Genomic DNA, 27,914 nt, shown 5'->3' on the forward strand with positions numbered 1-27,914 from the left:
GGGGTTTCCAAACGGAGTGAAATTCCCATTCCATGGGTATTACCATGCCCGTGGGGTTGGCAGGTCTTAAAGTTTAGCTAGTCTGCAAATAACTACAGAACACAATAGAGTCCCCCTCCCTTCCTCTCTCTCTCTCTCTCTCTCTCTCTTTTTTTCTTTTCCTGCTTCCAAACGCCTTCTTCGAGGCTTAAGCTGGGCAGGTCTCCAAAGGTGCAGCAGCCACAACAATCCAGCAGTTCAAAGCTAGGCAGCAGTTGCACAACTTCTAGCAACTCTGTTAGCCGGCTGCTAATGAGCTGAAAGCCAGGAACGTTTGAGGAGGTGAAGAGGAAACCTTCAATCCTCCTCCCTTCACCTAGAAATCCAGATACTCCCTCCACCCCCATCCCCAGATAACTGAGATACGGCCCCTTCTCTTCGCCTGCCTGGCGGGCCATGGCTCCCTTTGGAAGAAACTTGCTCAAGACTCGGCATAAAAACAGGTAAAGTCCGGCGTGTGTGTGTGCCGGGGGGCTTCTGTGTGAAAGTAGGTGTTTTGTTGCAATTAGATGCTGATGAAAATTGCTTTTAGGGGGAAAAGCCCTGGGAATGAAGTTTTATATTTATATTCAGCTGGCGAGGATATTACTCCACTTCAAGGATCATGGAAAAGAAAAAAAAAAATTATTTTGATTCTGTTTCCCCCTTTAGCCAGTCCCGGTTCCATGGCTACCATCACCAAAATCTTTGTGTTGCCTTGCATATTTGAGAGTGATGGGAAGGCAAGTTTCATTTTGGTTCAGACCAAATTCTGGCATATTATAGGAAGGGTTAAAAATTTTGATGAAGATATAACTAGAATTTATTAGCCACTAATTAGAACAAAAAGCACAGCTGCTGATACAATCCGGAAACAATGCTTTGGCTCCCCTTAGAGTGGGGCATTCCTGAAATCTGGAAAGTTCCCAAAGTGAAAATACTCTGTAGAGAAACTTTCTTTGTGAACTGATTGTTTCAAATGTCTTTGAGAGCTTTAGCTGGTTTTAGGTACAAAAGGATTCAAGCAGCTGCCCTCCTTAATCGGTATTAATACAATTTCGGTTTGATTTGTCTTGCTACTTCCAGCTTGCATTGCCCATAGTGTAAATGTGTAAAGAAATGTTTTACTCTTTCTCTCTCTCTCTGTCGCTGTCTCTCTATTTCCGTCTCTGTCTCTCTCTCTCTCTCTCACACACACACACATTCAGATTTTTCTTGAGCCAGATGGGTTTTTCAGTCCTATTAAATATTTTATTAGCACCCCAAATGTTACATTTATATGCTAAAACAATGTGAGGATAATTTTAGACATGGGCTTTACTCTGTTAGTATATTTATTTTGGAATAAGGGCTTTTCCATAACTTCTCTCCATCATGCTTGTTAGTACTTGTCATAATTTACTCAGGGTAAATTTAAAAGCATACAATTACATGGTAGGAAATGACACAATTATTTTAAAGTGTCTGCATGATAATTTATGGTGATACAATTTTAAAGTAAATCTCCACATTTTGTGCACAAATGTCTACTTGAAAACTTCTGTTTTTAATTTATTCCAAATGTATTCATGATTTAGTTAAGTTTGCTTAAGAAGTGAAAACAATAATCAGTACTACGAAACTTTCTAAACCAGTTTTATTTGCTAATAATTTGGTATCACAAATGTGGTGTTTCTGGTAACTAGTGAAACTATATGTTAAAATAAAGAAATATGTCTGGATATTCTTTAAAAAATGTTAGTGATGATTAGTAAAAATAGGTTTGTATTTTAGTGGTATCTGTGGATTAAAAAATAATCCCAAAAGGCTTCCCTTGCCAATAGAAAAGCCTTACTACTTTTTAAAGGATTATGCAGTAGCATTATTTTTGAAGTATGTTTGTTTTAATGCCATCAAAATATATAAAAATTACTCGCGGAAAGCTCGTGGTCTTATAAAACAAATTAAGTTTCTGGCATGCTGATCCTTCTAAATATACCCTTGTAGTTCAGGGTATTTCATGTATGTGTGTTTTTGTTTTTGATTTTGATTATTATTTATTCTAGAATTCTGCCATTGGTATGCCAGATAACAGTTCAGTATAACTTTGTGTGCATCCCTGCGAGTTTCCCTCAGGGAAGTACACGTCCACTTACGTTAGCTCAGTTTTCCCACTGTATCATCTACCCATAAAACTAGCTTTCATTCAGGGAGGTGGGTATACAGTTTCTAATATGACATTTTCTATGCAAAATTATGAAAAAATGGAAAAGAAAAAATATTTCAGGTTTTTCAGGTTTTTCTGAGAGAATGGAATGGTGTTCCCAATGGTGATGCTTTATTATGAATGTGTTTTGATGAAAGTGGTAACAGTGAGGATATGTATAAGTTGCTCTAATAATTGAGTGCTTCCCTTTACAAATTTGTATTTTTCCATCCTTAAGAAAAATGTAAGCCACAGCAGTGGTCAGAAAGATAAAAATATGGGTGTCTGAAACTAAGCAGTATATAAGCCACGTGGTGTATTGAAATAGAATTAATGTATATTTATTTTTTCAGTGCCTAGTATTACTGTAGATGAGGTATTTTTGTTTTGTTCTGCTTTGTTTTTGTACCTTCTCAAAGGTGAAACTACACGTGAAACTTAGTGAATATGATTAAGTCTATCCCTGTTGTTTACTAGGTTCCATAATGATTTAAATAATCTTACTTGGACATATTGAAACTAAGTATCTTTCCTTAAATGACAAGTGATTCATCCTTTGATAGTAAATGTGATTGATGATAAAACATTTATCTGATAACAGCTAAGGCATTCCTCAAATATATAGTATAAAATTCCTTGCAGAATGCAAAGGAAGAATTTGAGAAATGCATTTGTATATCTTGTGATATATAATTTATACAAGTAAAAGAGCTACTTGAACATAATTGCGTCTTTGTGGGCAGGAAAAAATAAAGATTACTAGAAGGAATCGTAGGAATTTGAGATCATAAAATTTGACAAAGTTTGTTTATTGAACTTTTCTGCATCTATTCTCTTTCTGTCTTTTCCAAGTATGAGGCATAAAATCTTTTAGAAAATACAAGCTGTAGGGGCGCCTGGGTGGCTCAGTCGTTAAGCGTCTGCCTTTGGCTCAGGGCGTGATCCCAGGGTCCTGGGATCAAGCCCCACATTAGGCTCCTCTGCTGGGAGCCTGCTTCTTCCTCTCCCACTTCCCCTGCTTGTGTTCCCTCTCTCTCTGTCTCTCTCTGTGTCAAATAAATAAATAAAATCTTAAAAAAAAGAAAGAAAGAAAAAGAAAACACAAGCTGTAAAGCTTAGAGAGAGCAGTGCCATATATGTCTACTCACCATTGTGTTTTTATGCCTAGGACAGTGCCTGCCAGATTATAGACCTGTGATACAATTATTTATATAATTTTGTAAATTAAATTATGAAAAAATAGTTACTATTTTATTCTCTAGTCATCACCTGAGCTCAGTTGGTATTGTATAAAAGTGAATACTTCATAAAGGATTGGTTGACATTTGATATAATCCAAAACCCAAGGAAATAGACAAATAATTTTATGGATTTGGGTGCCAAGTCAATCCTACCCCACTAGATAAGCTTTTCTAAATTTTAAGAAGCATTCAAATTAAAAAATGGGCAACAGTCTTTGGGGAATTTGAGAATAATGCATGGTCATGAATGATGGTATTTTGGCACACAAACTTTGTATGCTTTTCATTTCTAACTTTCATATAAATAAAAGAAATGGAGACAGGGGCGCTTGGGTGGCATAGTGGTTAAGCGTCTGCCTTCGGCTCAGGGTGTGATCCCGGCGTTATGGGATCGAGCCCCACATCAGGCTCCTCCACTATGAGCCTGTTCCTTCCTCTCCCACTCCCCCTGCTTGTGTTCCCTCTCTCGCTGGCTGTCTCTATCTCTGTCGAATAAATAAATAAAATCTTTAAAAAAAAAAAAGAAATGGAGACAGTATAAGATTCTTTGTTTACAATCAGAACTAATCTTTTAAAATTTTCTGATTGTAGTAACAACGCCACAAATGCTTCATCAGAAGGAAGAATTAAGTTTTGTGGTTAAGGTAAAAATTGCTGGCAAGATGGATGTTTTCTTTCAAATTAGAAGTCTGGTAATGTGTGAATTCTGCAGAATGGAAAATTATCATATACCATTTTGTCTAACCTCAAATAAATACTTAAAATTTTCCTGAAAATGGATTGAGAAATGCATGATATTTGAGTATGTACATCTTTTTAGTTCCCAGGAGTTTCTGAAAGAGATTTCCCCTGATGGTACTTGGTAACTTAAGTAGTTACTAGTTGACAGCAGACAGCCCGTTAGGAACAATGGCTGGAATGCTTTATCCCTGCCAGAAATATACCAAGAGCAGTGAAAGCAGTGAAATGGAGCTCTAGGTTAAATCTTGAATTATTATTCAAACGACTAAAGCCAACTTAAAAATCCACTACACAAGATGTTGTATTGTGTTCTATATCCATTCATGAAACACGTCAAAGTGAAAGGTTCTTAAATGGACTTTTTGTAAAAAAAAAAAAAAATGTTTAAAAGCTTGTAGCTGGTTCACAGTCTTATTTACAGAACATCTTTATTACCTGGACTGCATAACTTAGAAAGCATTGAAGTTATTTGATTGGTATGTTGTTCCAGGAGATCTGATAATAGCTCTAAAAATTCAGAAAAATGTGGCTCTCTTCTTTTAATTTTAGTTCTGAAAATAGAATGAAGTTGAGTAGTGGCATGTATTTACCTCTTTCAGGAGTATGTGGCTACCAGTCCTTGATAGAGAATCTCTTTGTCTCTGGCATATTGGCTTTCTAAAATGAGGCAATATGTTATCTGGACTATGTATATGTGAAAGAAAAAAGTTCAACATGCTTCTGCTCTCTAATGTTCTTTAATGTATATTTACTTAGGAGTTTTTAAAGACATCTTTTTGGCAAGACACATACAACACATATAACATTTCCTTTTTTAAAAAAAAAATAGACTGTGATTCCTTTCCTGTGTAACCTGTTGTAAGTCTACACCTTCTATAGAAAATTTGCATATTTGTTGATTATCATTTATGAAAACTTGCTAATGTAAATGGTCACCGAAGGGCAAAGTAATTATGTCTTGTAACTGGACTAGAATCGTGGGTACATGCTCAGCACTGGCAGTGAGAAGCAAGATATTTCATGAATAAGAATGATCAATGGGTATTAAATATGCTGACAAACAAGGAAAGTTATCCTCAAAGGTTTATATATCTGCAGGCTAGAATGGCCTCTGTTTTTATAAATAAAGTGACTTGAGATATCTATAAAAAATTCTCATTGAGTATACTCAGTGAGAGCAGGGACCTTACTTATCTTGTTCCTTTCTAGGTAATCAGTGAGTAGTTTCTCAAATATTTGTTGATTGAATAAATGAATTCAGCATATACTCTTCAAATACACCTGGTCCCCATACAGTACTTGGATCAGAGTACATCAGTGTTGAGTGGATGCATAGGTAACTTAAAAGAATGAATCCATAAATTCAAGTTTGACTTCTCAAATAGACTTTACTGGGCTTCTGATAGAAAACAAACCAAGAAGCAGGGTAACTCATCTTCTCGACATGCTCTTACTTCCCTTGATGTTCCTTGAGTGCCACCATGTCTGTCAGTGAGGTTCGGCAGACGAGGGTGAATGGCTACTATTGATCCCACTGCTACCTGTGGAGCATTTCTTCCTTCTTCTGTGATAAGAGGGAAATATGATTAGGAAATATTTGTTTTCTTACATGATATGAGGATTTATTCTCTTCGTATAGGATAATTATAGTTCATGAGACAAAGGAAAATTCTAGAAATAGGCAGAAAAATATCTTGGTTAAGAATTCCAGCAGACATTAGGTTATATCTCAGATATGCCATTACTGATTGTGTGCCCTGGGGCAAATATTTAATCTTTTTAATACAACAACAACGATAATAAAAGCATGCAAGGGAAAATCCAAGTTTGGCAGTTAGAGGAGGGTTGCTCTTTAATATACAATTATGAATAAAAGTATTACTAAGGTCGTTTGGGGGAAGACAACTGTGCAAAGGAGGCAGCCCTTATGCTTTGGCTTCATCAGCTTCAGGGTAAATCGCCCTCTGCTAACACCTCTTATAACACCATGTGCCACTGTTCTGAGTGATTTACATAATACTTAATGTTGTGAAGAAGATACTATTATTTTCCCTATTTTACATTGGAGACATTAAGACACAGAACAGTGCAACAATAAATAAGTGGCAGAGACAGGATTTGAATCCATGCACTTAACCTTTATTCTGTGGGGCCTATTTAGGACTTAGTTTTCTCATCTCTAAAACAGAGCTAATCCTAAACCACCAAGTATGAGATTAAGTCTGGTTATATTTAAAAGACAGCACAATACTAGGAGGATAGTAATAAAAGCTCAATAAATATTCACTCCTTGTTCAGGCCTGTAGGATTGAAATGCTATGAAATATATCTAAGTTTTATATTTAAACAGGGTATGATATTTTGGTCTTTGAAATCTCACCTCAGAACTTCTATTTCACCACTGATCTCTTTTCCTCTGTAGATATAAAGAGGTATATTATAAATTACTGAATATGATTAGAATGAGTCTGTCAGTGTTGTACAAAACTATCTTTGGATCTTGATGAAATATTTGAATTCTGACAGCGTTTAGGTTTAATCCTCATACCTCTTTTGAGCCAAGATATGAGACCATTAACGATTTGGCAATGTGTTTTATACCATAGTTTAGGGGATATTTCCTTATGTGTCCTTGGGGAGTTTTGATAAAAAGAAAGGATACACAATTTAAATATTTTAGTCTTATCCTTGTCTAATAAAATGAGAGATTGAATTAGATTTTTTAATTTTTAAAAAAAATTTTAAAAAAGATTTTATTTACTTATTTGAGAGAAAGAGTAAGTGAGAGAAAGAGCACAAGAGCTAGGGAGGGAGAAGGAGAAGCAGACTCCCCTGCTGAGCAGGGAGCCCAACATGGGGTTTGATCCCAAGACTCCGGGATCATGACCGGAGCCAAAGGCGATGCTTAGCCCACTGAACCACTCAGGTACTCCTGAACTGGATTTTTAAAGTCCCTTTAATTTTTAAGGTTCTATGATTCTAAAATACCCTCTGCAGAGTAGAATTTAATTCTCTTGTCTTGCTTGTTTACCTTTTCAAGATAACTTTTAAAAATAGAATTAAAAGATAAATTTCTTTGGTATGTAATTTTATTTTACCTAAAATATGATGCATTGTCACATAACTTCTACCACAAAAGGTAACATTATGGTAAAAGTCAAATGTGTTTATTTCCACTTATTAAAAGATATGATTAGTTTATAAATTATAATATCTAGGAATTATTGAGTGCTTTTGGCTGTGCACAGTTTTAAGTTTAATAATACAAATATATGAATGTTATGAGTAGCTATCTTTTTATTTTAGTTCTTTAGGAATGGTAGACTCTGTATTTGGTATTGTACCAGACATGCAAAGACACAACCTCATTCCTAAGAGATTAAACTAATTGAGAGAACAGCACTGTAGTTAAATCTCTCAAGCATGAACTTTCTTTTAAATCACTCTTCCATGGGAAGCTGTCTTTGACAGGGTAGGTAAAATCACAATCTTTATGATGCAATTAAGAGGATGAGAGTGTAGTCTCTCGCAGTTGAAGAAGGCTGTTCCTTTGTACAGTAGGTGCTCAATAAATGTTTTTGATTGCCTCTAAATAGAAGTACATAACAGAGGAGTACATGGAGGTAAAGAAAAATAAAAGAAGCATCATCATAATTAGATCGCATTTATTATTAAACTCCCACAGTTAGGTGACAGGCTTGGACAAGAGTAGGGAGCACAATAAGATATATAAAAAGATGTAGGAGGGGGCTGAATCACACAATGGTAAGACTGACTAAGATAGGGTAATCAAAAGATAAGGATCCAGAAGCAGGCGGAAATATGGTCAGTTTGGCAAGAATCCACAATCTTCGTTGGGCTGGTTAAAAAAAAAAAAAAAGAAGAATTTTACAATTGAGGAAGTGTACAGAAAAAATTTTAAGAATGTGTTTATATAACAGTATTAGACTTACAGTCAACTATAGTTGACTACTGTTCCTTCTAATAACCATAGTAAATTGGTCAGTTTATCAGTTGATAAAACTGAGGTATTCTATTTTGTGGACATTTTTAATTTTAATTTTTTAATGCAGAGTGTGGTCCAACTTTAGCAAGGTTTTATGCTCACTAATTAGGGTATATAATTGATAGGAGTTTTGTGGCTGAGTCTTCTTGATTCACTTGGACAGTGTATACTTGTTCTCAACCAATGACTAGGATGTGTTATAACCACCTCAGATACCGTTAGTGACTCTAAGGCTCCTCTTACTCTGATATTTTTCAATCCTTTTGGAATTCCCTGCAGTTGTGGTTAACTGAGGGTACTTAAGATCCAGTAGCAGAGCACTAGTTTGGGGAGACCACAGTCTTTCAAAGCCTATTTTTAGATCTGCACATAAGGACCTTACCTTTGCCTAGAAGCCATAAGAGATGCTATTGAAAAACCATGAGTGTTTCCATGATAGATGTATAATAACTGGAATCTCATATAAAGAATAGAGTTGTACACAATTAGAAAAAGTGCTTATGAGGCTATCTTGGACCTTTGAGATTTCTTCCTTTTTAATAGCGTGGGGAGTTAGGCACTTTTTAGCAGAAGACTACGGAGTAGTAGCCTTGGTTTCTTGACTGCCTGTTCTACTCTAATAGTGAAAGCCCAAGAATTTCTTTCGAGAACTATTAATAATAGGCATGAGACTTAGACCAAATTACTTTTTTAAAAAATGTTGATCATCTTTAGTGGTTCTACCTTTAATTAGGAGAACTTGATGTGATCACAGTTTCCAGGATTAAGTGAAATGACAGCTTGTGCTATGTAATACTGTCCACAGTCTGAGCATACTACCGCACTGCTAACTTACCTGCCTTAGCTTCTAAAAACAAACATTCATCAACTATCCCACTTTGTCAGATTTGGCATCTACTTACATATATTTGTCTTGTGCTGACTCAAGATGATGGTTATTTGATGACTTTTTTTTTTAATTCAGAAGTATTAAATGAACCATACATTTGGGGGGAGGAATGATGGAAGATTAAAGATGAATCAGATATAGATCACACTTTCAAGGAATTTCCTGATCGGGAGACACACAGACATACATAAATAATTAAAATATAAAGCAGGTATTTTAAAGTATCAATAAAATTCATGTATTCAACAATAAATATTTATTTACCTGTAATATATGCCACACATCATTATAGGTGCTGGGGATGAAATAGTGTGAAAACAGTCAAGATCTCTGCTCTCATTGAGCTGATAGTGCAGGGGAGGACAAGCAGATGATAAACGAACAATAAATGAAAAAGACGTCAGATAGTGATTACTGTTAAAAGAGTCACTATGGAGGGAGAATTGATAGGAATTCAAAAATGAGTGGATGGGGCAGTAGAGAATATCAGGATGAAAAACAGAGAGTCGATAATAACTATAATTTTGGGTCTGAGTAGCTGGGAACATAGTTGTATCATCATGAAGAAGAGAAAAAATGGCAAAGGTTTCTTTGGGGAAGGAAGAACATCAGGTGAAGAGTGAAAAATGCAAGGTCTAATTTGTATGTTTCCAAATATTCCACCTCCTAACACCTGGTGTTTGGACACACCGCACCTGAGATGGGACCGTGAAAGCAGCTTTTCATCCAGCCTACTCTGATACTTTCTGACATCCATATGCGACTGATTAATATGGAGCATACTGCACCTGGAACAGGGCTTTAAAGACAAAAGACTGGTTTCCCAGTCAGGGCCTTCAAGCTGACTAATCCTATGTTAAACCCACTCAATCTGCAAGAAGCCTTTAGCACCTATCCTTTTAGTGATCCTTTAATCATTACCTGTTGTCCAAATGACTTCCAGCATGGCCATCACTTCCAGGGGATTGTAAATTTCTCCTGCTTAAGGATTACATGATTTTCACCTTTTTATCCCCTAGAGAGTCATACATAGAATTATGTGGATTTGGGAGTTTAAATAATGTCTTTGTAGTTAGATAATAAAATCCAGATTTTTGGTGCAGGTCAATCATCTAGGTCAGGAGTCAGCAAACATTTTGTGAAAGGGCCACATAATCAATATTTTAGGTTTCTTGGACCATAATATCACTATCTCAACTACTCAACTTTGTCAATGTAGTATGAGAACAGCCGTGGGCAATACATAATTAAATGGGCATGACTGTGTTCCAATAAAACTTAACTTACAAAAATAGGTGGTGGGACAGTTGTAACGACCAGGCCCTAGCTGACCGAAAATTCTCTTTGTTTACTTCCCCCAAACCCATTTCTACCACCATGCTGCAAAAAAGAAAAGAAACATTTGCCATCTACTATGTTAGGCACTTAGGCTTCAAAGATGAAGGATTCAGTCTGGGACTTGACTGGCAAGCTATGAAAAAGAAAGGTAGAAAATACTATTACTGAATGTGTCAATTTCCCATTTCCATCTGGGGTGGAGGAAAGGGGGTTATTCAGAGAAGGTAAGGGAATTTTCCTAAAGGAAGGGACATTTGAAGAAAGAGAGAAGAGGGGAAAGGGGTAATTCAGGCAAGGAAGCAAGTTGCAGAAAAGCCCAGAATGAAAACAAAACAGGCAGATGCAGTTCAATCCAGTCTAGAAATCCAAAGTGTGATATAGGTGACAGCCCTCGGAGTTATCAGAGATCAGCAAGAAGTCAGGGGTAGCTAGTTACGTGCGTATTCATGTGCATACTAAAGAGTACTTGGCTATGATTTGGGGGAATCAGATCATGAAAGGAATCTTAGGAGTAAGCAGGAGAGAGAGAAAACAGGAGAGAGAGAGAGGCAGAGAGAGAGAGGAGAGTGAGGGAGAGAGAGATTTAAAAAGGACTTGGAAACCATTTAAAGATTTTAATCAAGGAAGGTATACAGGCCGACTTGCAGTTTAAAAAGGACAACCTGGCAATATCGTAGCACACAAATGTGAAGTGGGCAAAGATTTAGAATAAGACAAGATTTAATAGCTCACTACAAGGAATCTGTTGTGAAACGGAGAGTGGTCTGAATCATAGTGGTGGTGAGAGACATATTTAAGACATTTGGGAGAATGAATAAAGCAGACTTACTGACTGGTTGTTGAAGGGGGATAACCTAGAGAAAAGAACCTCGGAAGATCCCACTCTTCAAGCTTGAGAGAAAGGATCGGTGGACAGAGATCACATTCAATAAGATGGGGAATCAGGAGATGGAATAGTTTGGAATACCAGAGAAGAGGATGGTGAATTAGTTTTGATCAGTCAGATTTGAGGTTCCTGTGGATTATACAAAGTAAATATGAAGTAAACATGCAAAAAAGGAGGTTGCGAATAGGGGTCTAGAGGTCAAGGACAAAATATTTAGATTTGGGAATATCGGCATACAACTGGCTGATAAAGTTGTGGACAATATTAGAGTCACCCACAAAATGTGTTTAATGAGACAAGAAATGAGTCACAGGAAACTGGGGGATGCCATTTGTATCAGTTAGTACTTATTGCATAATAAAACATCCTAAAAATTAGTGGCTGAAAACAACTTGTTATTTTTCTTGTTTTTTAATTTTTGTTTTTGTTATTTTTAAATTTTTATTTGTTTGTTTTGATTCTGCGGATAAACTGGGGGTGGTTCTCCTGCTGATTCACCTAGGCTCTCTCAATGAGAGCAGGTTGGCTGAGGTCTAGGTTCTAATGGGCCGACTGAGATGGCTGGGTCTCTTCTCCATATGGTCTTTCATCTCAGGCTTTTTCATCAAGCAGCCGTACCAGGACGGTGCTCCAGGAGGAAGAAAGTAGAAGCTACAAGAGTTTTTGAGATCTGAACTTCAGAATTTGCATACATGGTTTTTACCATCTGCTACTGGCCGTAGCATATCCCAAGGTCTATTCAGGGAGGAGGAAATGCATTCCATCGTTTGATGGAAGGAGCTGCAAAAAGATTCTGTGGCCACGCTGCATGACACCTACATTTAGTGAATATGCAGAGGAAGCAAAGCCCATGCGGGATCTGTGAAGGAGAAGCTAGAAGGGTAAAGGAAGACATAGAGGGTGAAATCCAGAAGTCAAGACATGGATTGCTACAAGAATGGGAAGGAAAGATCACAATGCATAATGTTACAAAGAGGTCAGGTGGAATCCCTTCCAGAAATGGCTGCTGAGTGTGGCAGTTCAGCGCTCTCTGACAAGCCTGAGAAGAAATGTGTCTGTTGGGAGTGGGTTGGGGGGAAGTCACTTTATGGTAGGTTATTGTTACTGAAAAGAGAAGAACTAATGAAAGAAAGTGAGCATGGATTGCTCTTTGAGTTTGTGAATGAAAGATATTTGATGCAAATATGTGCTCAAAATAATAGTAGTTACAATGTGACAGAATAGTGGGAAGGACCAGAGGAAAAGGTAGAGGATAAGTAGAGTTTAAGAAGGGATACATTTTGAAGCAACGTTCTAGAGAAGGTGGAGGCAGGGGGATTGAGAGCATATGAAAAAGCTTAAAGTTTGGGGAACGCAAATGGACATATGACACTTTTGTCATGGATGACCACTGTTTTTCTCTTATCCAAGATGTTTTCAAGTATCTCCTTTTTTTTAAACCAAATGGCATGGCAGGCCCTGGTATATTCCTGTTTCTACAAGTTATAAATTCTTTGTTGCTCTTTAGATAATTTATTTGCGACTAATATGAAGAGCTGATTATTTCAGATGAAGCTTCCATTTGGAATTCACATTTTATTACATTTTATTATAGAGTATGTTCAGAAAGTGGAAACCAGGGATAAAGGAGCTCATCTTGTGTTTTCAGCTATCCTACTGGATAATGCAAATTCTTACATTTTTCTAGTGCCATTCAAATACGCCAGCACATTTCAGATACATTTAGAGAGGGAAGAGTAGGTGGCTGCAGGCAGATACAAGCTAAAAAATCACCATCATTAGGGAATATCTTCCAACTAAGTAGGCAAAACCAATTATGGACTTAGCTGCCCACAGGAAAACTCATGCTAATAGCTGACATAACTACAACTGTCATTAAACTAAATATTCAGGCTAGGTAACTTTCCTTTAATAAATATATGTATGCTTTCTTGTTATAAAATATTTCTCTAAAAAGTACAAATCAACAAGGAAACTTTAGGTATTTGCCAGGCACAGGTAACACTGGGAAGTGAGCATAAGAATTTCCAGTGAGATTAGCTATTTGCTCAGCATTTCGTCTGGTAAATACTACATGTTAAATATTTACATTTTGATTAAATCAATTTCCGGAATCTGAACTACGAGCTTAGTTTACTTAACCCCCAGTTGTCTCCAATACACATTCTTTACACATTCCTTTCCCTTTTCTCTGTTTATGGGATTTATGTATTATAGCTACCCTGCAATTATGTTATGTAGAGGGTTTTTCTTACTCTGCATACCTGGCTTACTTCCTAGAAAATTAAACGGGCATTAGTAAAACATAAAACTAGTGATTTCTATGTGTGTGTGTCTCTGTGTGTGTGTAAATCCTTAATCTCTTGTGCCTCAGTTTTCTAATCTGTAAAATGGGTTTAACAATAGGACCTATCTGGTAGGGCTGTGATGAAAACCAACTGAGTTAATGTATATAAAGCATTTAGAACAATGCCTGACACACACTAAGCATTCAGCAAAGTGAGCTACTATCCAATGTACCTCTTCACACAGACACTTTACTATTTTTTAAATACCTGTCCTTCAGTTACCAGGTCTACACATAGTCATGTGAAATCACAAGTTGAAGGGGTCTTCTTTACAGACAAGATCTAAAGTATTTTTACTTATTAATTAATTAATTAATTTAAAGAAAGGGGATGAGGATCTACTTATTTATTTATTTTTAAGTAAACTCTACCCACAATGTGGAACTCAAACTCATGACCCTGAGGTCAGGAGTTGCGCGCTGTACCCAATAAGCCAGCCAAGCGCCCCTACAGACAAGATCTAAATCAGCATATTGCCCCAAATTAAGTCTCTTGAGGCTCTTTTATTTAATCAGACTTTCTACAAAGAGTTATAGGACTGGAGAATAAGTTGAAGACACTGAGGTCAATTACTATGTTTTTTATTATTATTAATTAAATATGACTTAAGTGTTACTATTATTGTTTGTTTTTTTGTGTTTGGGAATTTTATAGCATGTTTGTTCAGAGTTTATCTCATAATTTTCAATAATGCTTAAATGGTCTTGAATTTTTAGAATCTCCCTTTCAAAGCATAGCTTTTATATCACAAATTCCTGCACATAAAGATCATCTTATCTTCTATATCATTTTATCCTCAGCATTTATTCACATTTGCTAAAATTACAGTTTCATTAATGACTGTTGAAGCAATTTATAAAACTCATATACCATAATTCTGAATGGGCAATTTATTTGGAAGATAACTAACTTAGAATGGATTCAGTTAATTTGCATAGAACTTTTTTTTAAAATACATTTAAGTTGTTATCCTACCCAATTTTCTCTCTAGATTTCTGTTTGTGTTTGGGTCATTCCTTTACTCTTATAACAAAGTTGCCCATTCATATACAAAATATAAATTTTTCTCTTATATAATAATGATGAAGCTAATTTATTAAACTATTTATAGTTGTACTGTGATAATTTTGATTATTGGGAAAAGATGCTATTAAATTTGGAAGTATGATATTTTTGTTTGAAAATAGCTGTAACATGTGATTTAAATGCTCAGTATCCAAACTCATTATTTACGGCATCCCCAGTATTTTAAATTTTGTAATTGGCGTAGAGTTGGGTCTGTAATCTCAAATATGAGTTTATAACCTTTGGTATGGCTCTTAAATTGGTAAACTTGCTTTTTATCATCATCCATCTTTATTCTTTAATGACTTTTATTCAAAGAAATGTGAATTTCTACAAGGTATTGTCAGATTTGAACATAAGATAAATATACTGAAATCAAATTTCTTTTCTTATTATTGTCTTGTAGCTCCCACTACCATTCATCATTGCTGAAACTTGCATTGTTGGGTTATTCTACCTCCCAGTATTATTTACTGATATGTTTTTAATATGAGTGCCACATACAGTGAGCCATACTTTGAAGGTTCTGTTTGACTCGACGTCATATCCCGTGAGAGTTATTACTTATTTGGTCAAGATGTTTCAAGAAAGAACTGCCTAAGGATGGTTTTCATAACTTCATAGCCACCCATCTTTTCTACAAAAAATATACGTATTATGAGGCATTAAAATCTGCTTTCTGCTGGATCAGAATCTGTGCAAGAACTAAGTTTTTTTTTCTCTGTATTGCGATTTTGTATTTCATTTATCAGAATACAGGACACAAAAATGAATTACATATGTATTCGTATTGTATCAATTCTAGTTGTGTTCCTTGCTATGGCATTGAATATACATAGTGATATCAGGATAAAATTAACTTCTGTCTTTTGAGGAGTATAAATGTGTTTTGAGGTTTAATAAATAACTTGAAGGGAATAAATTGTATTATGAGTTAAAATACTAAGGAGACAGTTCTCATTTCCCTATGGAAACTGAAAAGCATTTATTTACTTTCAACTTCATGGAAAGACAATACAATGACAATATCATAGCTTGGCCAAAGGTCAGTAAAACGTAGAATATTCATAATCTTTGGTTTGTATTCAGCAATCAGCCCAAATAACCAGATTAGTAAATATAGTGTCATCTGCCACTTCATTTGAATAATGGTGACTTGTGGACAGTATTAGAGTCCAGAGGGTCTTCTAAATAACCCAACAAGATAGTGATATATTCAATGCAGTTTTATCGCTAAGGTCGTTTTAAAGGCTATTTCTGACTTCTCTAGCATATTTTATGTCCCCACAATGCCCCCAGCCTTGCGTGGGTGCTAGAGATATTTTTCCTCATTTCCCATGGCTGTTTCTGGGAATTTCCCTTTCATCCTGTAAAGACTGCAGGTATTGTCTTGGCCTCCTCTTCCCCAAACTCTGGGTCCTTTCCTAATTCTGGTCTTCGTCCCTGCTGTCAGGACAGAATAGACTCTAAAGTAGTAAGAGAAAACAGCAATGAAAACCCCTTCTGCAGACTCCCATTCCCCCACACAACGCTGACACTGCCCTGGTCTCGTGACCATTTCTATACTGTTTCTTAATGAAGAAGAAAGATGTACTAGTCTATGAATGGAAGTTTTCTTTCTAAACTAAAATTAGCCCTATTCTGAGTGTTTGTGTTTCTAAATGTAAATATCAGCATTCCTTAGGACCAGTTCTGGGATTAACAGAGGGAAATCCAGTTGGACAGGATTGATAGTAACAAACATAAAATAGGCTGTGGGGTGAAAGGAGAAAAAAAAAGTTGCATTTGTATTCCAGTAAGTTGAATGCCAAATTTCATCATTTATTTTAGAGTACTTGAGATTGGAAATGTCTCCCTTGTTTATTATTTTTGTTTTCATAAATTTTAGTATTAGATTCTCCAGAAGATATAAGGAAAAAGGGTAAAGGTGAAACTGTGACATATATTTTGTTGTGAATCTGAAAGAGGATTCTACCATTGTACCATTTGACACCAATTGACATTTGTGTCTGGATAAGCTTTTGCTACCAGGAAACTATTCTGTGCATCATGAAACGTTTATGTTCCCAACCTCAATCCACTAGATGCTAGTGGTACCCTCGGACTCTAATGTAAAAATCAAAAATGTCTCCGTGCATGGTCAAATGTCTCCTGGGGGGCAAAATCACCCCTGGTAGAAAACCACTGGTTTAGAAGGAGAGAATCTCCAGTTTAAAAAATAGGTAATAGCAATAAGAAGGAAGCAGAGAACAGTCCTTGAGCAATGGACCTCGACTCAGATATGCCCCCAAAGCTCCACAGTTTTTCATCTTTCAGTCTGATGGAGCCTTCCATCACAATGCTCGGGCACAAGTGCCACTAATAGTTTGGAACAGGAAAAGTTCTAACTATTAATTTCTAAGCATGGAATATGGTTCCCAAAAACTTAAGCAATAAAAGCATTTCACTTTGAGTCACTCCTATACATAACAGCTGGATTGTGTCAGTATCAGACTTTCTGGGCTGACCTCCTAAATAGTTGTAACAGAGGTTCTGTGGAAAATGCACTCACAGGTTCAAATTATTTTCCATATGTCTGTAGATTGCATTCTAGTGTTTGTATACTGGGTTTTAGAAGCATATCTTCTAATGTAATTCTTAATTAATAATTTATCATTTTAATGATTCTTATTGATTTGAAAGTGGGCCTCCAGGGCACCTGGGTGGCTCAGTCGGTTAAGCATCTGCCTTCAGCTCAGGTCATGATCCCAGGGTCCTGGGATCGAGTTCTGCATCAGGTTCCCTGCTCAACGGGCAGTCTGCTTTTCCCTCTCCCTCTCCTCCTCCCCCCTGCTTGTGCTCTCTCTCTCTCTCCCACTGCCTCTCTCAAATAAATAAATAAAATCTTTTTTAAAATTAAAAAAAAAAGTAGGCCTCCATATGAAATATTTGTCCTAATAAGTTTTATATGTCAAATTTCAATTAAACTTTAATGTCTAGTATACACTAGGAATAAATATCTCTTTGATTTATTCCCTGGTGCCCCAACTTCAATGCCCTTTCCCTCTGGACAACTGAATAAAGATGGCTAAAGTTTATCTATTTATCTTCATGTTTCTCTCCTTTCACACTGAACCTTTTTTCAGTAAATATATATTTTCAGAGATCTTCAATTTGGCATTGTAATATCTTAGTAAATACTTTATTTTATCTTAAAACTTCCAGATACAGATAGTTAATTTATTCTCTGATGCTTTGTCCACGATTACTCAGTGGAGTGTGTTGAAGAAATATTTGAGTGTATGTACATTGCATTTGTAATTATTAGCCAGCTCAACTTAATTCTGTCTCATTGTTTTTGTGTTCTTAAAATTGATTATCAATGGAGAAATATTTTCAATTTCCTGATTGATGATAGAGTGAATGCAAGAAGTCCAATATTTAATTTTAATTATTATTTCAGAGTGAATATGGAAAAGTACCCATAAGTGAGTTAATACATGTCGTTGAAGAGTTTCATTTAGCATATAAATCTTAATTTTCTGATGCTATCCAAAAAAAGACAAACACTGAATAATGAAATAGCTGTAGAATAATATATATGTATTTTTAGTGTAATGCACCTCATTAGCACAATTTTAATCAAAATCAGAGAAAGATTAAAAACATTCTTGGCTCATCTGTGATACAAAAATTATATTAATGATGTTTTAAAATATCTCTAATTAGCCAAACAGTTATGTTATATTGGAAGTGCACATGCAAAAAAAATTGATGAGTTGAAACAGGTGAAAAAATATTGTGAGACAGGTTGGAAAGTATTTGTAAAATTATATTGTTAACTACTATAGCAAGGTCAAGAAGGTTACTGAATGAACATACTAAAAACACTACACCCCTCTCTGTATTAAATAATAATAACAGTAATTTTGCTATATAACCTATATTTACCCAGTACATTTTTCACAATTCTCAAAGCTCTTTTACTCATTTTCTTATTTGATATTTGCAGCAACCTTATGAAAAATGTGAGTTAGATATTACAGTATTACAGTGAAGGGAACAGAGGATTGGAAAATGGATAGAAATTCAATCGGGGCCATACTACAAAAAAATACAGTTTTCAAAATCTGAAGCCTGCTTAAAAAGTAGAATTTAAGCGTGATGAATCTTTTACTACGTACGAAAGATTTATTATGGAAATTCATTGGTCATTACCTTTAAACATATTCAATCAAAGGGTGGAAATTGAAAATTATCTGGTTTGAATTGGTGGTTGTAAAAATTCCTCAAAATATTTAGAGATAACTAACACAAGAAAATATAAAGATGTTTAAGGTAGACTTAAAAAAGTGTTTAGAGGGGCACCTGGGGGGCTCAGTCAGTTGAGTATCTGCCTTTGGCTGAGGTCCATGATCCTGGGGTCCTGGGATCAAGTCCCGCATCAGGCTCCCCACTCAGCAGGGAGTCTGCTTCTCCCTCTGACCCTCCCCCCTCTTGTGCTCTCTCACTCTCTCTCTCTTTCTCTCAAGTAAATAAATAAAATCTTTAAAAAAAAAAAAAGTCTGGAACCAGTCAGACTGTGATGCTATTATCAAAGAACTAATTTCATATGTAATGTGGAAATAATAGTATCTTTAGAATGTGCCTAATGACCATTAGGGCTACATTATCCACAAGAACTGAAAATTAGCAGATATCTATGGAGGACACAATAGATAAGCATTTGATCCTTCCAAAACAAAAAAATTCCCAATTGGAGTAGGAGGCATGGAAGTATTGGGGAATTGTCATGTATGTCATCATTATTATTCTACGTAGGGTACCAAAGAATTCCCTGATCTCAGTCTTCTTCACAACTACAGTGTAGGGTTGAAGAGGTTATAGGTCATGTGTTACTCTTTCTTACAGACACAGAACTAATGTCTCCAGAAAATGGAACAGGAGAGTTCGTGTGTGTGTGTGTGTGTGTGTGTGTGTGTGTGTGTGTATGACAGTTTTGTCAGCCAACACAGGTGCCCAGAACTGTCAGAAACCTTTAATACTGCATCAGAGTAAGAACAAGATTAATAAGGAAAAGGCACAGAAGGTAACACTTTCTTAAACACTTACACTCTTCTCCATGACTGGCCATTGGGAAAAGTCCTCCCTTGACCAACTGAGTGTTCTAATGAGACATTCCTATCAAAAGCAAATTTATATAATAATGTTCCCCTTAAAAAATAGTGTATTTTTTCATTTTTTTCCCCAATTTAATCCACATATCTAAATTATCAAACTAGGGGCGCCTGTCTGGCTCAGTCAGTAGAGCATGTGACTCTAGATCTTGGGGTTGTAAGTTCAAACCCCATGTTAGGTGTAGAGATTACTTAAAAAATTTTTAAAAAGAAAATCATCAAACTTATAAACTTGTTTTTACAAAATAATGGTTAGCACTGCACTCTGGAGCCTGCTATCTTGCTTGGGTTTAAATCCTCAATGCACCACTAACTGTGTGACCTTAGGCAAATCATTAAAAACTCCTGTGCTTTAGTTTCTTTATCTATAAAGTGGTGAAAATATTATTACTTACATTACAGAATTGTGAGGATTAAATCACTTGATATATGCAAGAGCTTAGAACAGTTTTATTTATTAAATGTTTTATGACCGATGGTTCTAATCTTCAGTGTTACTTCTTTTTAGTAGAATATTTTTTAGAGTTTAACCATGAACACTAAAAAATAGTACAAAATAAAGGATGTCCTATGTTCTTAGTTTTAATGTAATAGCTAATGGCATTATAAGGTTGATAATTACAACAATTACTGTTTTTTTAAATAAAAAAATACATATTGAAACAATTGTAATATACAATAAGTGCACGGGGTATGGTTTACTTCTTTTTAAATTATGCAATTTAGTAGGTAAACTTCTAATTGCATAAAGTAAAAAAAAAGTTTGTTAATTTTGAGTATTTTACATGCATGATTGAAACAGATGAAGGTAATGATTAATTTAGAGGTAATCTGTGCTGTATAGCCATCACACAAATAGTAGTTAGTATTCGTTACTTTGAGTGCTTATTTGTTTTTGCTTAGAATGTCTTTCTCTACTAATTGAAATATGAAAATAATTCTGTTGCCCTAAATTCTACCTACTTTTTTGCTGCTTAGAATTATTAAATGATGAGTTGTAAATATTATCAAATATGACATTATTCAATGCTGGGTCATTAAATGTTAAAAATTTTTATAAGAGAACAACCACAGCCCTTTAGGACTTTTTGAATAATTATTTGTAAAATGTAGGTACAGTTAGATATTTAAATTTTATTGCATACTCTTTGCTATTTGCTGCCACTGATTTGTTATTTCACTGTTAGTAGTCACTTTATGACCTCAGGAAAGTCAATAACCAAGGTGTAATAATTAGTCATTTAAAGATAATAATGTAGGATTAGTCACTATTGGTACTAAAACATAAACACTATAAATTCTAAGTGTTAAAAGGTTCTGGGGTGCCTGGGTAGCGCAGTCGTTAAAGCGTCTGCCTTCAGCTTAGGGTGTGGTCCCGGCGTTCTGGGATGGAGTCCCACATCCGGCTCCTCCGCTGGGAGCCTGCTTCTTCCTCTCTCACTCCCCTGCTGTGTTCCCGCTCTCGCTGGCTGTCTCTCTGTCACATAAATAAATAAAATCTTAAAAAAAAAAAAAAGAAGGTTCTAAGAGCCAGGGAAAATTTCTTCCATATATGCTTCATGGAGTCATATGCTTTGAGGGTGCTGCATAAATAAGATAACTTTCACAACAAGCCAATTACGACCTGACAATTTTGTCTCTATAAATCATATTGGATTATAATTCACTTTATATCATTTCTTTCTTAATGTTTTTTTAAAGAGATATTATGAAAGACATGGTCAATTTGATTTACACTCATGATGGAAATATGATCATAAAAATTGTCTGCAGGGTATAGCCTAGAAACCACGGAACTTCCTTGTTTCTTTTCCTACCTCTGTGGGTTTTTTTCTTCAGAAAATTGATTTTTCTCCCCATCCCTCTGTGCTACAAAGGAAATTACTATCAAGTCTTTTCTTGTATATATGTCCCAACTCTGACCAGTTCTTAATACCTCTGCTGCTAAAACCCTTGTCCAGGCATTTCCCCTTTCTTTCTTAGATCTCTGTGCTAGGCTTTCAACTAAGCCTTCCTGCCTCTGCTTTTGCCCTCCCCTCTCCTTTTTTTATAGTCCATTCCATTAAGCGAGCCAGATATACTTAAAGCATAAATTTGATCATATCTCCTCTGCTTAAACCTTTCTCATGGCTTCTCACTAAAACTAGAACAAAATCCAAATGCCTTGTCATGGGATATGCATTTCTGCTAGATCTCATCATCTATCATTGGACCTTTCCCTCCCTCCAGCAACAATCCCCAACTGCACTACCCTCAAGCCTCCAACTATATTCGCATTCTTTCTGTCTCTAGAACATGCCTCATGACCCTTGCACTTCTGTTCACTCTTACAATTCTTCCCTTAGTCTCTGATGGCCTCCTCAAAATTTATGCCCCATTCAAAGGTCATCTTCTTAGAGAAGTCTCTCCTAAATACTCTGAATAAAATAGACTTCTCTTTCTTTTAAGTCATTCTCTGTCCCTTCATCTTGTTTAAGTTTGTTTAGTATTTACCATTACCTGCTATTATAATAATTACACATTTATATCTGTGTTGTCTTCTCCTTTGTGTACTGCTGTGTCTTTAGTATCTTCAGAAAAGTTGAGCACGTGGTTGGCATGTAATAAACATTTGTTGAACGAAAGTAGGACTGTTTTCGATAATGGACTATTTTTAGTTCTATGACTCCAATATCACCCCACCGTTCCTACCTGTGCGTCCATGGTCTTTCTCTAGTCCTAAGGCTCCGTCAAAAATTGTCATATTTTATCTCCTTATTCATCTCCACTTTGATTATTGTCTTACCTCTAGCAGTTCTGACTGTATTATATTGTGGCTGACTTCTGTAGGTAAAATATCCTCAGTTGTCTTTGATGACAAGTTGCTCTTTCCAAAGCCCACTAGGGAATGAAAGGAAATTAAGATATTTTCCTTCATTTTTTAAGTTTTTTTCTTGCAATTAAACTTCTGATTCATACGTAGTCTGAGCCTCAAAATGCATCTCTCATTAAGGATAAAATCTGAAAAGGGTATTAAAGTTAAACCATGTTTCTGAGTTTACACAAGTGATGACAGAAATATAATGTACTTTGTTTTTCTTTCAGATCTCCCACTAAAGACATGGATTCAGAGGAGAAGGAAATTGTGGTTTGGGTTTGCCAAGAAGAGAAGATTGTCTGTGGGTTAACTAAACGCACCACCTCTGCTGATGTCATCCAGGCTTTGCTTGAGGAACACGAGGCTACGTTTGGAGAGAAAAGATTTCTGCTGGGGAAGCCCAGTGATTACTGCATCATAGAAAAGTGGAGAGGCTCAGAACGGGTTCTTCCTCCACTAACTAGAATCCTGAAGCTTTGGAAAGCTTGGGGAGAGGAGCAGCCCAATATGCAGTTTGTTCTGGTTAAAGCAGATGCTTTTCTGCCAGTTCCATTGTGGCGGACAGCTGAAGCCAAATTAGTGCAAAACACGGAAAAAGTGTGGGAACTCAGTCCAGCAAATTACATGAAGACATTGCCACCAGATAAACAAAAAAGAATAGTCAGAAAAACTTTCCGGAAACTGGCTAAAATTAAGCAGGACACAGTTTCCCATGATCGAGATAGTATGGAGACCCTAGTGCATCTGATTATTTCCCAGGACCACACTATTCATCAGCAAGTCAAGAGAATGAAAGAGCTGGATCTGGAAATTGAAAAGTGTGAAGCTAAGTTCCACCTTGATAGGGTAGAAAATGATGGAGAAAATTATGTCCAGGATGCATATTTAATGCCTAGTTTCAGTGAAGTTGAGCAAAAGCTGGACTTGACTTCTGATGAAAACCAGATTCTGGACGACCTGACTGAAAGTGATGGAATCGTACACCTGGAGGAAAGATTAGCATATTACAGAATGCTCATCGATAAGCTCTCTGCTGAAATAGACAAAGAGGTAAAAAGTGTTTGCACAGAGATAAATGAGGACGCAGAAGGGGCTGCTGCGAGTGAGCTTGAAAGCTCTAATTTAGAAAATGTTAAGTGTGATTTGGAGAAAAGCATGAAAGCTGGTTTGAAAATCCACTCTCATTTGAGTGGCGTCCAGAAAGAGATTAAATACACTGACTCATTGCTTCAGATGAAAGCAAAGGAGTATGAATTCCTGGCCAAGGAGTTCAATTCGCTTCATATTAGCAACAAAGATGGGTGCCAACTAAAGGAAAACAGAGGGAAGGAGTCTGAGGTCCCCAGCAGCAGTGGAGAGGTTCCTTCCTTGACTCAAAGAGTATTTAACTTGTATACAAATGACACAGACTCTGACACTGGTATCAGCTCTAACCATAGTCAGGACTCAGAAACAACTGGAGGAGACGTGGTGCTATTGTCAACATAATTTGAATGGCCGGTTTCTGACCTGCTTTTATGTTCATGTTTGTTTAATAGGAAACTATTTTAAATATCACATTCTGAAAAAGATCTAAATCATGTTAAGTATTCAGTAGTTAATAAAAACTAGTTATTTTTGATTTAAGAATTCCAAAGTCACCTAATTACTACAAGTTCAGACGATGAACTGTTTATTACGAACGCAACACAAATAGCTTGCAGGCGTATAACAGAAATGATTTGATGGGAATTATAATCTCTTATAGCTTCTGTGAGAAATGATTTACACAAACAAAACTAATTCTTAATATTGCAGTCAGTATATTGAAACTAGACACATGAACAAGTAAAATTAAAAATGTGCCGTAATATATTTTTTTTCACAGCTGTATCATTGGAATTTTAAAGTCTGTAACGTACACCACAGTTATGCTATTGTGACTGTATTAATTCAAGTCTTGGTTCTTCTCATTGATAGTTAGAATGTATATCACTCTGTCACTTTCTGAACCCCTCTACTTGTTTAGACCCAGACAACAGGAAGTGAGAAGGGCTGCCAATGGGACATGTACGAATTCTAGCGGTGGCTTGGACGGGGGAATAGATGAGAAAGGGCCAAGTGCTACATACAACAGCAATTTTTCTAAAGAAGGCTAAAGTTATTAAGAATTATGCCTGGGCTTTCTCTGACAAAGCAAATCTTCTGATCAAACAAATGGTCTGTGCAGGTTTATTCTTTCAGTGAGGTATGATGTGGGTTACAAAGAAAATCACAGGGTCACAGTCCTGTTTATTTATGCCCTGTCTACAAAAGTCCAAGAGAGGCAACTTGGGGTCCTTTGTGTGGGTAAAACAGAGTTCTGTATACCCTAAGTATTTGCATTTTATCTCTGAACCTACAGAGAGGAACTCACATGGGAAAAAAACCCTTTTATTCTGTTACACTGGAATTCAGATTGTCTTTGTATAACTTCATCTAAGGTGCAAACTAAAAAAAAAAAGTACTGGCTCTGACCCCCACTCCTTCCTCAAGGATGCTAGTAAATATCCAACAAATTGAGCAGATTATTTAGATCCTCCTTTGAGTGACACTCATTATAGTGCCGGATGAGATTTGGTTTTCCCCGGTGCTTAGTCAGGACGTTTTCCTCCCTCTCTCCCTTCTTTGCTTCTTGCCAGTGAACACATGATGTGATCATATGGTAAACAATTAGTTTTATTGTTTTACTGTACTGTTAAATAAATACCACTGTGGTCTATTTTTTCTTTAGCTGACACTTTTCCTGTATGTCAGCACACATCTAAGTAAGATTATTGGTTTACTTAGTTTAATATGTGGATATTGGTGAAGATTTCAGTATTTCTTATTCCCTTTTATTCCCATGCTTACTCTAGTGCATGTTTTAACTGAGTTTCTTAATCTACTTTTTCATTTCTCCATCCCCCAGACTTTTCACCAGCCTTTGGGAAGATATTTAGAATGTTTTAGTATTTCACTTTGGAGGGCAACTGTGTTATCATTTCTTGCACCAAGATAATGCTAAAGGCTTTAGTTGAAATTGGCTGGTAAAGAAAGTAGAAATTTCCATTCCAGGGAAAATATAGTGATAAAGAGTAAGTAATAATGTTAACATGGATTTAATAAAAAATAAAAATAAAAAGGGAATTGAATAGTCATCTGAGAAAGGGAAGTTTATTTGCTAAATATCCCATTAGATCATTCAGCAATAAGGCAGATTATTGATACGTTCATTGTTCACTACAGGGGATTAAATTCAGAAGATCATCATCAGTGATAAACCAATTGCAATTTTGTTTTCCGAAAGTGAAAGCAATCTCTTTGTATTACTCCTTAGTGAGAAAATAATGAAAAGAACATTACTTATCTGCTATATAATATGATTAATTATCTGAATTCAGAAGAGGTTCTGGTAAGAAATAGGACTGGACAGATAATTTCATTTTAGGATCTTTGAATTAACTTCCGCTTTTATATAGTTAAGTACAGTGATACATTCTAAGGACCACTCCTATATTTTTACAATAAATTATGTTAAAAACTCTTCTCTTCGCAGAAAGAAGAACCATGGATTTTTAAATACACTTTAGAATTTCTAGTTGTTCTTTAGTTATACAAATGTATTTGTGCTTTTGAATCATTACAATATTAAATCATCAGTTACCATGCTGAATCTCTAATTTAGAGTACTCAATTAATATAGATACAAAACTTAAGTACAATTGCCCTCATCTCTGGATACTGAGCTATTTTTTATTAAAGTGAGAATTTGAATGACAAATATAGAACTTGATAGAAGCTTTGATGTTTTAATTATGTATAGAATCTTTAAAGTGTTTATAAATTTTTGAGTAACCTGACAGGTTAACTATGAAATTTTTATATGCAGCTAGAAGTAGCAAACCAAAGCTGACTAGTCTTCCTTCTTGGAACAACTTAGATTTTCATGGACTGTACCTTGTTCATCCTCCCTCTTGGAACGCCTCTTTTTACCTCCATCTGTGATACACGGAAACCTACCCATTTTGTCTTTTTAACATGTTATGCTTTCTATGAAACATTTATTCTATTCAATCAGTTGTAATATCTTAGCTCTGAGCCCACAACCATTTTAGGTGTCCTTTTCATAGAGGACATAGAGGAGCACTTATATTATGGTTTGGCTTATATTTATTTATGTACTTACCTAACTTCCCTCCCCCAGTGTATTTTTTTTTATTGTTTTATTACTTTGCCTTCTATCTTGTTAACTATAATCCCTCCAATCGATCTCTTTACCTCTTTGCCCCTACCCAGTTTTTTAATTGAAATGCTGAATTTTAGAAGGCCACAACCATTTAAAAAATTATTTCTATGAGTGGTAAATGATGCTCATGCATTTTGTATATAAATATGCATTTCAGCAGACTTAAAACCGTAACGGTAATTCTACTTATAAATTCTTTAGGGGAGGCACTAAATCTTTTTGTTTTGAAAAAATTTTTAAATTGGCAAAGTTTTAAGTTTATTTTTAAATCACAGTTACCGATTTAAGGCAAGGCAAATATTGTCTTTTTAAAAGCCTCTCAATGGTTAAATTACAGTATTTTCCTTTGCATTGTATGCATGTAGGAAAAAATATGTATTCTGTAGAGTTGAATTTTAAGTAGTAGACACAAAATAACTTTGAAATAATATCCTAAATGAAATATCTATTTTATTTTCTCTTTCTAACTCAAAAAAATAAATGGCCGCTCAGTGTATAGAAGCTATTCTAATCCATTAAAATTTTATTTTTATATTATTTAAACACCTACTGTACATGACAAAATATATTTCTGTGGCTGCATTTTATAGTTTTTCAAAGTAGGATTATTGTTTATTTAGAATGTATTTTTCTAGTTGACAAAAGGAATACCTTTTAATCTAGATGTAGAGGTTTTTTTTTTTAATATAAGGCTATTTGTTTTCATACTACCTGATCGGTTTAATAAACCTGATGTAACAAATGTAAAGTCTCTGTAATTTCTTCAAGTGTAACTAATCCAGAATAATAAAAGAAATAGTTGTACCCTTTCATGTGACCTTGCTTGTCTTTCTGGGTGTGTCACTTGGCTATATTAAAAATAAATTTTATATTAGTCAGATTATATAATTGCTGAGCTAACTTACACAAGTTAAGATCAGGAATTATTTCATGAGAAT

The 27,914-nt window shown here is 35.5% G+C and overlaps 1 protein-coding gene across 1 annotated transcript; it reads left to right on the forward strand.

Annotated features, from left to right (window-relative positions):
• On the forward strand, positions 1–27,785 carry RASSF9 (Ras association domain family member 9). Its single transcript, XM_026499948.4, has 2 exons — positions 1–482; positions 22,958–27,785. Exons 1-2 carry the CDS (start codon positions 436–438, stop codon positions 24,216–24,218), a joined length of 1,308 nt encoding a protein of 435 aa, XP_026355733.1. The 5' UTR covers positions 1–435; the 3' UTR covers positions 24,219–27,785.
• The last annotated feature ends 129 nt before the right edge of the window (positions 27,786–27,914 follow it).

Source organism: Ursus arctos, unplaced genomic scaffold (genome assembly GCF_023065955.2).
Source record: "Ursus arctos isolate Adak ecotype North America unplaced genomic scaffold, UrsArc2.0 scaffold_21, whole genome shotgun sequence".
Taxonomy (NCBI): Eukaryota; Metazoa; Chordata; class Mammalia; order Carnivora; family Ursidae; genus Ursus; species Ursus arctos.